Raw genomic sequence first — 14,406 nt, 5'->3', positions numbered from 1 at the left:
AATTAAATAATAATACATTTGTTAAAAATGAATAAATCAATAAATATCACAATTATACATATACATAACGTATGTACATATAATATATATATATATATATATATATATATATATATATATATATATATATATATACACAGGGTGTCTCACCCCATGTGTCGAATCCGTTAGGAATAGACAGAACTCGGGTAGACAAATAAGAAAGTCCCACACCATTTTGCAAAATTCTCAATGGTTATTGAGAAAAAAATTAATTTGTCTAGAGCAAGAGCGATAAGGAAGCCACGCGTGAGTGAGCGCGACAGGCGACGGCGCCATTCCTAGCCATTCGCCTGTCACGCTCACTCGCCCGCAGCTTCCTTGTTGCTCTTGCGCTAGACAAATTAATTTTTTTCTCACTAACCATTGAGAATTTTGCAAAATGGTGTGGGACTTTCTTATTTGTCTACCCGAGTTCTGTCTATTCCTAACGGATTCGACACATGGGGTGAGACACCCTGTAGACACCCTGTATACATATTACTTAAAAAAATGTATAATTAATTTTTAACAATAAACGTTATATATATAACGTTTATTGTTGAAAATACGGAAATGATGAGTGATCCAAGTTTTTGTAATTTAAAATATTATTATCTTACAGTTGCTTAAAAAATAATGATAATTAAATGGTAATACACTATATTATTAAAAGGTACATGTAAATGAACAAATTAGTTTTTATTGGCATTCTGGCAACACTGTAGTCAGTTCTCAAACTTCCCGTTTATTGATTTATAGGATTCAAGCATTATTTTCTGAAATTCCTATTTCATTATCGTGCTTCGTTTTTGTTAATATAATCCAAACAACGTATGTTATACATCAAGAGCCAAATTGCAAAATACGTAATAATTAAAGTAATTAATGCATAATACATAGGTTAAAAGAGCTAATCTCATAGTGTGTTTTTCTTATTAACCCTTTCACTATCAATTTACTTTTTTTGGAATCTTAGGTTAACAATTTTTTTTTCTTTATATGTATATATATATATATATATATATATATATATATATATATATATATATATATATAATTGCCTTTTACTATAATAAATTTAAATTAAAAATTTTTTGTATTCTTTGATTATCTAGAGATATCTTCTGGGACGATATATGGTACTTACATTCTTTGAAAATATATTGTTTTATTTCTACTGTCAAATATTTGCAATGGGATATATTATCTTTGGTAGTGAAAGGGTTAATCAACAATAAAAAATTTGTATGTTACATATTGTTATTGATATAATGTATACTATAATTTTTGCAGTATATAAAATACATTTAGATAGGTTTTGACAGCAAAGTTAAACAATTTAGAGTTGTGATAATGAAACGTAATGCAATTGCAAAAAGAAATTAGAAGGCTGACTTACTTAAAGAAATGGAAAAGCCTGAATGTAAAGTCAAAGAAGATGATAAGGTGATTGTTATCAGCAATAAATATCCTAAGGCAAAATTTCACTACTTGGTTTTACCAAAGGAAGATATTCTTTCTATATAGCAAATCAAAAAACACCATCAAGATTTGATTATGCATATGCATAATGTTGCATGTGATTTGGCAAAAAACCATGTAGATCACGATTTCATGTGAGTCTTAAGTTAAAATAAAAAGTATTAATAGTGATGGCAAACAATAATAGTAATCAATGTTATAGTATATATGCATATGATGATAAAGTTTATATATATCAAGATGGTGTAAAAGATAATAAATGTTTTATTTTTCAACAGTATGGGTTATCATGCATTGCCAAGTATGTTCAGGCTACACCTGCATGTAGTGAGCACAGATTTTGATAGTCCTTATCTTAAAAATAAGAAGCATTGGAATTTCTTTATAACACCATTTTTCTTACATTCTTCAGGTTTGTATTGAAATCTTAATTTGAATTAACAGTTTAAAATACAAAACCAAAATTAATTTTAGATATATGTTATCAATTGCATTACGAAGGCAATATCAAAAAGGAAATTCAGTGGAAATATGTAGATTATTTACGTAAGACAGAATTAAAGTGTCACAAATGTTTAATGCAGCCAAAAAATATGCCTGATTTGAAAAGGCATTTATTAGCACACATTAATAAATGAAGTAACAAAATGCAGAGTGCATATTAATTTAAAACGGTAAATATTGCAGTTTTCAATCCAAAATAATTATAAAATTACAGAGTTTTGTTACTTATTAGGTTTGTTCTCGGTAACTGAACTGCTGAACCACCTGAACTGATGCACACTAGTGCAATAAGTTAAAATAAAACAAAGTAAAACAAAAAAAATAGAAAAAACCTTTTTTACTCTAATTAACTGTACAATTCAGCAGTGCACAGTACAGTGCAGCTACTGACATGAGAATAAACCACATAAACGTCAAGAATAATGCTTGGCTCTTATTGGTGGAGTCTTTTGTATACTGACAGTCGCGTTCGCGCTGACGTCCTCGCATTGTATTGTATGTATGTATGTACGTACATACATACATACATACATACATACTACACAACATCGTAGAACGTGCGTACAAACACACATGTTGTTTTGCACTTAACCTAGTTTTTATTGTTCATCAAGTATATTACAATTTATAAAGATAAAAACAGTATTACAGAGTCTAAAACAAATAACTCTTATTCTGCTCGGACAGAAATGGAACATTTCAACGATTCAGATAAACTTCATCAACTGGAATTGTAGAGGCATTAGACATAAGAAATTTGAATTCCTTCACCATTGTAAAGATATTGACCTTTTTTTCCTAACAGAAACTAAATTAAAAGATAACAACTACCTTCACTTTGCTGGTTTCAAAAGTATTAAAAGAGATAGACCAGTTCAGGAGAGGATAGCTGCGGGCGGTGTTATGATCGGGGTAAAAATAGGAATTAAATATGAAAAAATTAACAACTTATACCTTCCAGATAAAGTAGACGGCGTAGAGATCAGAATTAAAACACACAAAGGCATGATAAATTTCATCTTAATATATAGAACCCCCATAGGTGAAAATCGTATTAATCCAGCACAATGGAACAAGTTATTCAACCAATTCTCAAACAATACTGTTGTCTTGGGAGATTTTAATGCGCATAATACAGAATGGAACTGCATGAACACGGATTCTAACGGTTCTTTACTTCTAGAAATTAGTTTGAACAATAATTTTTATATAGTAAACACAGACACCTTGTCACATTTTGGAGAAAGCAACCAATCCCCCGCAAACTTGGACTTAACATTCGCTACAGCAGATATTTTACAAGAGCTCACATATAACCAGATAGATGACACCTGGGGGTCGGACCATTACCCTATAAAGTACTGTGTGAACCAGCAGCCTAGCATCTACAAAAAAACCTCTAACAGAATTAGTTCTAAAAAACAATATGGAGTAAATATATGCATTTCCTGGCTGACCACATGGATAACTATGACCAAAGTCAATACAAAGTATTATCATCAGTCAAGAAGTACAAGTATATTAGCAATCTTATGAAAGAGGCAGTCTGCTATGCTACCCCTGGCAGGCAATGGGATGTTGATTCGTGTTCAGTAAACTCTAAGCAAAAGGAGCAAACATGGGCTGATTTAAAAAACAAAAGAAGTACCCCAAAATCTTGGTGGGATCAAGAGTGTGAGGACTCTATAAAAAATCGTAATAACTGGTTAAAAAAGTTTAAAAAAACAAAAAACCTGGATGACTATATCAATTTCAAAAAAGCTAAGGCTATTGCAAGAAGAACTATAAATTTAAAAAAAAAGCAGATTTTATCAATTTTGTTAATGGCATAAACAGATTCACAAGCATCAAATATGTTTGGAACAAAGTGAGAATACTCAAATACCCTTTCAAGTACATTCAATGGAACAAATGGCAGAATAAAGATAGGATCCAGACAATACTAGAAACAATTGGAGATAATAGTCCAGATTGGGTCCTGGAGTGTTTCATTAAGTTGAATTATATTGAGGAGAATCGGCTAAACTGTGATTTTAAAAAAGAGAAATTACGAAGGGCGTTAAATTGTGTTAGAAAAGACTCCGCCCCGGGCGTTGACGGAATTGACTACCTCATATTAAAACATCTTCCGGAACAATTTTACTCGCTCATAATAGAAATCTTCAATGAATTTTTTAACCAAAATATTATACCTGACGAGTGGAGACAGTATATGGTTCTTTTCATAGACAAGGTGGATAAAGAGAATGTAAGGCCAATTTCCCTCTCATCTTGTTTTGGCAAGATTTACAAAAGAATGATTAATGAACGTTTAAATTGGTGGGCCGAGAATCTAGAATTGTATGACAAAAATCAGAACGGATTTAGAAGAGGAAGATCTTGTCTGGAAAACTTAGTAAAGTTATCTAACAGTATTAGAGCTTCCAGAATGAAAAATCAAGATACACTAGCATGTTTCCTAGATGTATCTAGCGCCTATGACAATGTTCAATATGGCATTCTCATAAATAAATTAAAAGAGCTTAAATGCCCCAACAAAGTAGCCAATGCTATCAGCACATGGATGTATTATAGAGAAGTGGCTTTTGTTGTAGAAGAAGACAAAACATTTAAAAAGACTGTTTACAAGGGCCTACCACAGGGTGCTGTGCTCAGCCCATTACTTTACAATATATACACGAGAGATATCTCCAGTAGTATTCCCCAAGATGTAAAATGCGTTCAATTTGCGAACGACATTGCGATTTGGTGCAGAGATAGCAAATTACATAAATGTATAGAGCATATGGAGTCAACGATGGACCTAATAAACGTAGAGATCAATAAGTTGGGGTTGAGCTTGCAACCGAATAAAACAAACGCGATAGACTTCGCTAATTATTCATACTCAACTAGACAAGGTCTATCTATAAGATGCGTTGATAAACTTATTCCCGTTAATAAAGAAGCTAAATTTCTTAGAGTCATTTTCGACTCGAAGCTAAATTTTGAGAGTCAGTGTAGAGCAGTTAAAGAAAAGGTAGTTAGGATCAATAGCCTGTTTAAATTTCTAAATAAAATATCTAGAGGTATAGAGCTGAACACAGCATTACTCCTGTACAAATCTATGATAAGATCTATTATTGATTATGGTGCTGTGGTCTTCGTTTCCAACGGAAACAACAAATCTAGAGATATTATAGAAAAGGCACAATATGTAGGTATAAGAACTGCCCTAGGTTACAGAAATTCGACCCCTACAAATGTGATGCTAGCAGAAGCTAAAATCGAATCCATCAAAGAAAGAGCTTTATTCCTAGCAAAAAATTTTGTATTCAAAACTATAGCCCAAGGGGACAAGGAGTTTATGAATGAACTAAGAGTAGGGGCAAACCGTGAGGTGCTGAAAAATTCAACTTCACCCTGGAGAAAACGCTCTATACTTACGGAAGCAGTGTTATATTGTGAAAAATACAAGGACATTATTAATAGCTTTGGCAAAGGCCCTATTTTTGACATGGATTTTTGGTATATTACGTTACCTTTAAACATTGATTTAGAATCGGGAAAAAATTTTGATACAACTAGCTCCTTTAATAACATATTGTTAAAAGTTAAAAATAAATTCTCTTTACAGAACAATAATTATATGTGTATATATACTGATAGTTCGAGAATTACGGAGAACCCGTCCACGGGCTGTGCTTTTTATATTGAGGATTTACAAATTGGCTTTAATTTTAGCATTAATAAATTTTGTAATATATTTACAGCAGAAGCTAGCGCTATAGCTGTGGCTCTAAAGTGGTGCATTCTTAAGAATATTGACAGAGACATTGTTATATTTACAGATTCGTTAAGTGTATTACTAGCAATTAAAAATAACAGAATTGAGGCAAATAAGAACTTGTACATTCTCGAAATCAGAGAAAGGTACTTCGAGCTAATGCATAAGGTAAACAGGCTAAATAAGAAAGTTATTTTTTGTTGGATCCCTGCTCATAAAGGAATCTTCGGTAATGAGTCAGCGGATAAATTAGCTAAGGAAGCTACGAGAGAACTCAAGGTGCCTTTCAATGATTTTAGAGAATTATCTAAGACAGAATCCTTACGGAACACTAATATAGAAATCAGAAATCAATTTAATTATAAGGGTAAATTCTATTATGAAAATTTCTATGATAATGATACAAGATTCCCGTGATTTGTTGGTTTAAATTTGCCGCGGAGATTTGGCGTACTTGTAAACCGGCTCAGAGCTTTCCATTACAACCTCAACGCGTCGCTAGCAAGAAAAGGTTATATAGACAGCACGAGGTGCGAATGTGGAGCGGAATATCAGGATATTAATCATATCGTTTTTTTCTGCAAAAATTACGACGAGGAGAGAAGAACATTATATGCTAAATTCGACAAAATCGGTATTAGCCAACCGGGATGTATATGGAATTGGTTAATAAAAGAATAATTGACTACTCTCAAGGCAGTATATAAGTTCATTGTCTCTATAAGGAGAATAATTAGATTAACGGACAGGAAGGAGAACCAGTGTGCCGTATATCATTAATTTGATGGTAACACATTTAAAAAAAAAAAAAAAAAAAAAGTTTATCAAGTATTGAACAAGAATAAACGACAACTTTTTGAGGAAGAAAATTACGTTTATACTTGTATTTATTTGTCATGTATGTAAAACTACATTTTTGTGAACAGTTTTTGGGAAAATATATAATTTAATTTTTAGATTTATCTTTTGTTTGAGTTAATTTTTTAAATTTGGAAAATGAATTTTCTTTCGTTATGTTTATGAAAAATGTAAAATAAAATTAATAATTGAATAATGTCATGATATTGTGTATTGTTACTGCCTTGCTTTCTATATAATTGAAGAGCATATATGTTATTTAACCGTTCACAAATATCTTGGGCAACGAACTGACCTTACAAATTGTTACATAGAACATTCGGACATACAATAATATCGCGTAACAATACCGTGTTTAATCGTATTGAAAAATTTCACTTTTAATGTATTTTTCTAATGTCAGAGAGAGAGTGAGAGAGAGAGAGAAAAACTGCAATCTGAAAACACTTAACCTGTTGTTCATTTTTTTCTTTCTATGTTTTAATCACAGACTTCTATATTATAGGAGTCTGTGGTTTTAATGCATAAGCTATAATTTTTTTTTTTTTTTTACATTGTTAACCATAACGAAAGGTATACAGTTTTTAATAATCTGAACAGTTACAAAAAGATATTTTAATTAAAGATACTTTTATTATTTTAATATAAATATTTAATATTAATTAAATATGTTTATGTTACAGATTTTAATATGGTAAAAAGAAACGTTATTTAATATTCATGAAAAATTTTTTGTTAATATAACTTTTATATATAAAAATAAAGAATCATGTCTCATATTGTTGAGAAAATTACACAAAGTTTATATGAATGTTGTTCTGATGAAAATGATTTTGAAAACAAGATGGAAAATTCAAATGAATTGGAAAGAAAAGATGCAAAGAAAAAGGTGGAAAAAATTAAAAATAATGTAAACAAATTATTGACACATGTACAGTACAACTATATAGCAAGTGTTGAATATTCTAGTTTAAATAAAATGCTGGCTCTGTGTAATTTTGAGGTAATTTAAAAGTAGTTAAATCTTCAATCTATCTTATGCAGTTAAAGGAATAAAATTATTTTGATACTAAAATTTTATTTATATATTTTTTCTTTTTCAGGTTGACAATGAAATTGCAGCTATTCATCACTTGGTTGAAGCTCATTCAGTGATACTTCGACAACATATTTTGCACAGATATAAAAGAACTCAGGTGCGTGATTCTGTGTCAAATGAATCTCAAGTATATGGACTGGCACCAACGCATGTAAAGTTTGAAACTGAATTTACAAGTGATAATGAATCATTGAAGGCAAAGTTGTTAAACTTACCAAAAGGTACATACATATATTTTTCTTTTCATTCTACTTGTCTTTATGTAGGTTTATGTATGTTTATTATTATAAAAATTATATTTGAATAAATATCACTCTTCTAATTCTGTTTACAGAATGGTACATGATTCAAATTACTTCTCAATATGAATCTCCGACTGTATTAAGATATAAAAAGCGTTTATCTAGTGCAATGCATCCCATACATATTACGATACTTCCTACGGGTACATCCAACATAGCACCATTGTGTATAACTGTGCCAAAACCTGTGACTAAAGTGTCTTATGATATCTGTAAAGAAATTCACAATTTATTGGATAATAACTCGTCCGAGCTAAAAAGTACTTACACAAATAATAAAAAATATTGGATGATGCGTGCAATTCAAAACAATAAAATGAAGGTAAACTTGAACTTAACACTTGATACAAATTTTCCCAAGATAAATTTTAAGCTGAATAATTACAGGAGGCTATAGTTGGATTGGAGACTACATGGTTGAGAGAGTGGAGAGTATTATTTATGGCTGATCCTATTGAGAATTTGAAAATCGTTAACGAGATTCATCAAATGATTGATAAATTAATATCAGATTTAAAATCAACGTAAGTAATATTTATTGAAATTTTGTTTTACTATTTATATCAATTCTTATTGTTTTACAAAAAAAAAAAAACAAAAAAAACACTTATTTTTTAGCAATGAAATATCTCAAAGATGTAGGTGGCTTTTAAAGAAAGTATCCATAGGTGCAGGTTTCCTTACGCGCGGAGAAATAGCGCGAGCTGTTACATTTCTACTTCCCGAACATAAAAAACTTGCAAGCAACATTATTTTATCTATTTATGGAAAATTACCATGTATAAGGGAACTAATGAATATAAAGCGTAAAACATTAATTCTAATTATTGATGAGGTAAATGTACAATATACATATATAAAGCATAAAGTATGTGATAATAAAAAAAAAAACCTTTTTTTAAGCATATGGATTATATAGCGTTTGAAGCTATGGAAATCGTTAAAGATCATCCTGTTACTCGTTTTCCATCTTTACATGTGGCATATGCACTATTTAAAGAACACGAAGATACTATAGTCCATGGTTGTAAAATAATTAAAGCTAAAGAAGACTTGGGATTTTGTGTGGTTAATCCTTCTGGTGATCTTGATAAAATGGAAAAGCGTATGAAGCTTTTTATGGACTTTTGGTTACCGCAGTGGAAGAGCTGTTATAATATAAAACCTAGTGAAGAAATGTTCGAAGACGCTTTGATAAATCACGATGTTTTAATGTACACAAATTTAATTTTTCTATTTAGAATCATCTCTCGCAGAGAATAAACTTTCCACTTTTTTTCTCCTCTTTTATAGGTATAATGGTCATGGAAGTGGCATAGAATATTTATCTGGAGATGATATTGAAAAAATGAGAGTGAAATCCACAGTTTTATTATTTGGATGTAGCAGCGTGAAACTACTTATAATAGGTGGTAGATATCCACCTTATGGTGTTTCCAATCAATATTTGATAGCATGCAGGTAATATTTTTATTAATTTTATTTTTTTATTTCAATACATGTATATGTGTAAACATTTTTTATTGTTAGTCCTTGCATCTTGGGTACACTGTGGGAAATAACAGATGTTGATATCGATAAAATGTCTACAAATTTCATGAGCAATTGGATTCCTTCATCCTCAGAAAAATCATGGAGTGAGGTGGACATAGATAGTTGGAGTTCTGGTACTCTAAGTTAGTATTAGCAATTAAAAATATTTCGAGTTTGCTTCCTCAATATCATATGTCTAATAACTTTTTATGAACAATTTATTATTTAAACTAACTTTTCAGAATTTACAAATAGCCGAGCAAAGAGTGAAACAAAAATGGAGTCAGAAATGTTAAGAGCAATGGCAAAGTCTAAAAATAGCTGTTCACATTTTATGACGGCAGCTGCGGTAGTAGTCCGAGGTTTACCAATAAAAATAGTTTAATAAAAATAGTCTTCACTGATTGTATTTTTTAAATAGAAATATAAGGTAATTTCAAATAAAAAATTATAATATTTTGTAATACTAAAACCTAATACCAAAGTGTGTCGATACAGAAGATTATAGTATACAATCATTCTTTCAGAGTAAACTTTTATTTCTATTTTTATATTTTAACGAGAAGGCATTTCAAAAACTTATTTTACACAGTTGTCTGAAATAAAAGTTAAAATCTTAAGCTTAAAGCTATGGGTGGAAAATTAGATTTGGGGACGAAAGTCCTATACGGGTTTGTAAAATTTGTGATCATTATTGAGAAAGAAATTAAAAATGTCTAGGTGTAAGAGCGACAAAGAACTGCGAGCTGAGTGAGCGCAGTTCTTTGTCGCTCTTACACCTAAACAGTTTTAATTTCTTTCTCAATAATGATCACAAATTTTACAAACCCGTATAGGACTTTCGTCCCCAAATCTAATTTTCCACCCACAGCTTTAAGCTTAAGATTCGAACTTATATTTCAGACACTCTGTATAAAAATAATACAAGTAAATTAAAAAAATCGCTGATTTGATCGATTGTTGCTTTCATCGATTCAAGCTTAGATTATGGTTTTGGGTCACATAATAATTTGTGGTTCTGGTACAGAGGTGGAAATGCTTTTGTGTGGCAAAACCTGTCCGCCATTAATATATAATTCATCTTTCACGATAACGTCTTCTCCTAGTACAGTTGTACCTTCCATTCGGACCCATCGTCCTACAACGCTCCTCCAGCCAACGATACAACTATTCGTACCATTGTATATTTTTAATTAATATTTTACGTATTCTGTTAAGCTTGATATATTCATTTAGTTGACAAATAATTTTGTTCGGTTTTGTAAGGTGAATATTTTTAATACACGAAATAAATTTCAATCAGTTGTATATTGTGTAGTTTTATCAATGGTTAGGTTCGGCAGAAAAAGCAGCTTTGCAACTGTTGTAAAAATGATGAATGTGTTTGGCGTACTCTTTTAATTTTGGTAGAATCTAGGAGCATATGCCAATCAGGTTCACCATTTTTACAACAGTTGCAAAGCTGCTTTTTCTGCTAAGCCTAACCCTAGCCAATAACATGTCATTTTCCCATCAATTTCATTATACCGTGTTGATAAAACATTTGAGGCTTATCAACGAAAAATCAATCCAGGTATCTTTTGACATCCTCAACGTCTTTGATGATTTATTGCAAGCAGTATATGTATAGTTTAATCAATCGTTTGGCTTGACTGAGTAATCACTGGGTAGCTCGTAGTAAATGGAAAGCCCATCATACGGAGCGCGTAATCTTTTTCGGATGCAATTCTGCTTTTAAAGTTGTTTATCGTGACTCGCTGCTGTGTCCCCATGATTTTTTCCGCGTAACGTTTTCATCTTCCGTTAACTCATGCGGCACCTACACCTTGAGTCGAGAAATGTATCTTTATTTAACGTAAATAGTTTTCTATCTTTATATATGATATATATATATATATATATCAAGTGTTGCGGCAATCTCTTGCGCACCGATTGAGAAAGATTTTTATATCAATTAAAGATTTAATATTCCTTGAATCAATCTTTGTTGGACGAGCGGAGCGAGGCGCATTATTGATGTCAAAATCTCCAAAACAAAATTTGGCGAACCATTTTTGACATACCCATTCTGTTAAAGCATTAATTCGGTAAACGCGGCATATCTCTTTATGAGCCTCTGCAGCCCGTTTGCCCTTTTTAAAATAATAGAAAAAATATGGCGATAATGCACGTTATTTAAAGCTTTTTAACACGATACAATATTTATGTTGAACAAACTAAACTTTACAGAAAAATTATGTAAAACATGAGGCTTAGCTCTTTGTAGCTGAACTCTGGCTGCATTAGTTTACAGATTATTTTTCTCTCTTCACATAAAAAGATTTGTTCTCAGTAGCTGTGCTGAGCTGCGTTTGAGTTTAAAAACGTCACCCGAGTGCCCGTGAGTATCATTCTATTCCTGTTTAACATTCGGTAAACAACAAGGATAAATGCTTGATACTTGGCACACGTGGGTGACGTTCTCGAACGCAGCCCTGCTGAACTGGTGCACACTAGTGTGCACTTTAACTTGTAAAACAAATATACTTTTTTTTCACTCTAACTTACTTGCACCAGTTCAGCAATGCAGCTATTGAGATAAAAACCTTAGGAGAAAAGAGGTGACCTCTGAACTAGAACTACCAGTGCAGTTACAGAGAACAAATATACTTTCCTATATCACGTCTTATATATTTTCAAAAGCATTTTCAAGTGGCGCGATAACATAAAAAAAAAAAAAAAAATGAAAACAAGTTGCACCAACGTAAAAACCGAACAGACTTATTTGCCAACCTTAAATTATTTACAATACTACAATATACTTGCCTATCCAACCAAGCATGCTCTTTTATCATAGCTGCTTTAAGAATAGTGCTCCGTTTAATACAACACCCATCAGCCAAAGTGACACCAGGACCAATCGTAACATTAGGTCCAATTCTACAATTTTTCCCAATTATAGCTGTTGGATCTATCAAAACATTGCCTACTATACTAGGCCCGGAATGTAATTGTTCAGGATATTTTTGTCTCAATGAAGCAAGATACATAGACATTCCTGAAAAATTGTAGAGGAATATATTAGTGAACAAATAACAGTATTATCATAAAAAAAAATTTCAATATATAAAGATTTGCCTGTAAGAAAATCTTTAGGCTGGCCTACATCCATCCAAAAACCTGGCAATTCCATAGCATATAATTCTCCATCTTGAGCCATGATTGGAAAGACTTCTTTTTCAATACTTGTAGGTTTCAATTCTATTCTGTTTAACACGCTCGGATTAAGGATGTACATACCTACATTTTATTAAAAAAAAAAAAAAAAAATTATATGTATACATGTGCATGTTTACATGTGTTGAAAATTGATATTATCTAAATATATCCAACATTACCTGCATTAATTTTATTAGATATAAACTCTTGTGGCTTTTCAACAAAGCTTTCAATCTTTCCATCCTCTCCATATACAACTACTCCATACTTTGATGGCTCTTCTACTTTAGTGACGACTATAGTACCCTCTTTGCCATGATTCTCGTGAAATTCAAGGAGTTGCTTAAAAGGAAAGTCGCAAATGATATCTGAATTTAAAACAAAAAATGGATCGTCACTTGCACATAAATATTCGCGTGCTAAGGCAAGTGGCCCAGCTGTGCCCAATGGTTCTGGTTCATGAGAAAAGATAAGACGCACTCCCAGTTTTTTGGCTTCATGAACTAACTCTTCTTCCATTTGCTGTGCTCGATAAGAAACTGCTAATATAACTTCAGTTACGTTAGTTTGTACCTTAAAGAATGGTATGTTTATGAAACTTTGATAAATTAATATGACAAGTAAATCAAAATACTCACAAGTGCTTCAATTTGATGTAGAAGCATTGGTTTATTTGCAAACTCAACGAGTGGCTTAGGCCGACTTAAAGTAAGAGGCCGCAGTCTTGTGCCATAACCACCAACGAGTATTACAGCACGCATTGTTTGTAATTTCTTTTTTTTTTCATACATGTTTTATAAATCCTGCAAACGATAAAAATATAAAATATTCTCTATTTTTTAAAATAATTAACTTGTAATAGCAGAATGCTTAATAGGTTTTGTTACAATTATTATCAATCCCATCACATCTATTTTTATTAAATGACTATTTATAATGGATGGAAAAATTTATGATTTACTCGCTTCTTTTGTGCAGAGAACATAATAATATTAAATTCCTAAATAATATTTATCACTAAATTATTAATATAATAAATATCGTTATGGAATGTCATATTGTTCTCTACTCAAAATGTGCACTATCAATATTCATGTTAACTAATGGAGACACTTCAATACCTCGACAATGATGACAATTACTGCCACGTAAGACGTATGTAGTGCATACGTACATACATACGTACTAGATTAAAAGGCAAGTGTTTACGATAATAACAGTTTCAATTTCTTTGTGAAATTACATTATTGATGAGTGTGGGAGGATATAAGTGCATGCACAAACATAAATTTGTCTTACACGTTGCTAATTGTTTTTCCACGAAATTTTAAATAACTAACACGTTCTTATCTTTATTCTCACCCTCCATGTGATCATTTTAAGTGGCGAATGTTCAGTTTACGGTTCTCATCAGATTTCGATAAAAACATGCTTAATTGATGTAATTTTGCGTAGAAATAAATGTTGAATAAATAAAAAGTGTTGCAGGTATTTTTAAAAGCAATAATTCAGCCCTAAATCCGCCACATTTGAGGTTAGAATAATGTCAATCTGTCTGTCTACCGACACTACCTGCCAGCTGCCGACGCGAAGCGACGCGACGTGCATCGTGGGCATTCGCTGAACCTCACCACGGCCAAATT

At 31.6% G+C, this 14,406-nt stretch overlaps 4 protein-coding genes across 10 annotated transcripts; 3 read left to right on the top strand and 1 right to left on the bottom strand.

Annotated features, from left to right (window-relative positions):
• The first annotated feature begins 544 nt into the window (after nt 1-544).
• Nucleotides 545-2,141, top strand: Aptx (aprataxin). Its single transcript, XM_070655802.1, has 5 exons — nt 545-899; nt 1,315-1,467; nt 1,549-1,637; nt 1,782-1,915; nt 1,978-2,141. The coding sequence occupies exons 2-5, from the start codon at nt 1,429-1,431 to the stop codon at nt 2,139-2,141; spliced, it is 426 nt and encodes a 141-aa protein (XP_070511903.1). The 5' UTR covers nt 545-899; nt 1,315-1,428.
• A 2,076-nt stretch (nt 2,142-4,217) lies between these two features.
• LOC139102108 (uncharacterized) lies at nt 4,218-6,827 on the top strand. Its single transcript, XM_070655780.1, has one exon. It carries the CDS (start codon nt 4,220-4,222, stop codon nt 6,188-6,190), a length of 1,971 nt encoding a protein of 656 aa, XP_070511881.1. The 5' UTR covers nt 4,218-4,219; the 3' UTR covers nt 6,191-6,827.
• Nucleotides 6,433-9,950, top strand: Sse (extra spindle pole bodies like 1, separase). Of its 2 annotated transcripts, none has more exons than XM_070655782.1 (10): nt 6,433-6,560; nt 7,315-7,634; nt 7,735-7,951; nt 8,065-8,354; nt 8,420-8,556; nt 8,651-8,867; nt 8,936-9,246; nt 9,326-9,493; nt 9,563-9,708; nt 9,808-9,950. In XM_070655782.1, the coding sequence occupies exons 2-10, from the start codon at nt 7,401-7,403 to the stop codon at nt 9,948-9,950; spliced, it is 1,863 nt and encodes a 620-aa protein (XP_070511883.1). In that variant the 5' UTR covers nt 6,433-6,560; nt 7,315-7,400. The 2 variants fall into 2 exon arrangements, with proteins under 2 accessions (XP_070511883.1, XP_070511882.1); XM_070655781.1 differs by having other exon boundaries at nt 6,549-6,671.
• A 6-nt stretch (nt 9,951-9,956) lies between these two features.
• Gmppb (GDP-mannose pyrophosphorylase B) lies at nt 9,957-14,357 on the bottom strand. Of its 6 annotated transcripts, none has more exons than XM_070655793.1 (6): nt 14,063-14,351; nt 13,402-13,566; nt 12,943-13,336; nt 12,683-12,844; nt 12,371-12,602; nt 9,957-10,732 (listed from the first exon to the last, which is right to left on the bottom strand). In XM_070655793.1, the coding sequence occupies exons 2-6, from the start codon at nt 13,552-13,554 to the stop codon at nt 10,564-10,566; spliced, it is 1,110 nt and encodes a 369-aa protein (XP_070511894.1). In that variant the 5' UTR covers nt 13,555-13,566; nt 14,063-14,351; the 3' UTR covers nt 9,957-10,563. The 6 variants fall into 6 exon arrangements, with proteins under 6 accessions (XP_070511894.1, XP_070511895.1, XP_070511896.1 ...); XM_070655794.1 differs by having other exon boundaries at nt 14,126-14,351; XM_070655795.1 differs by lacking the exon at nt 14,063-14,351 and adding an exon at nt 13,885-14,039.
• Nucleotides 14,358-14,406: the final 49 nt, after the last annotated feature.

The sequence above is a fragment of the Cardiocondyla obscurior genome, linkage group LG04 (assembly GCF_019399895.1).
Source record: "Cardiocondyla obscurior isolate alpha-2009 linkage group LG04, Cobs3.1, whole genome shotgun sequence".
NCBI lineage: Eukaryota > Metazoa > Arthropoda > Insecta > Hymenoptera > Formicidae > Cardiocondyla > Cardiocondyla obscurior.
The sequence above is the reverse complement of the archived record's forward strand: the minus strand, read 5'-3'. Positions and strand labels throughout refer to the sequence as shown.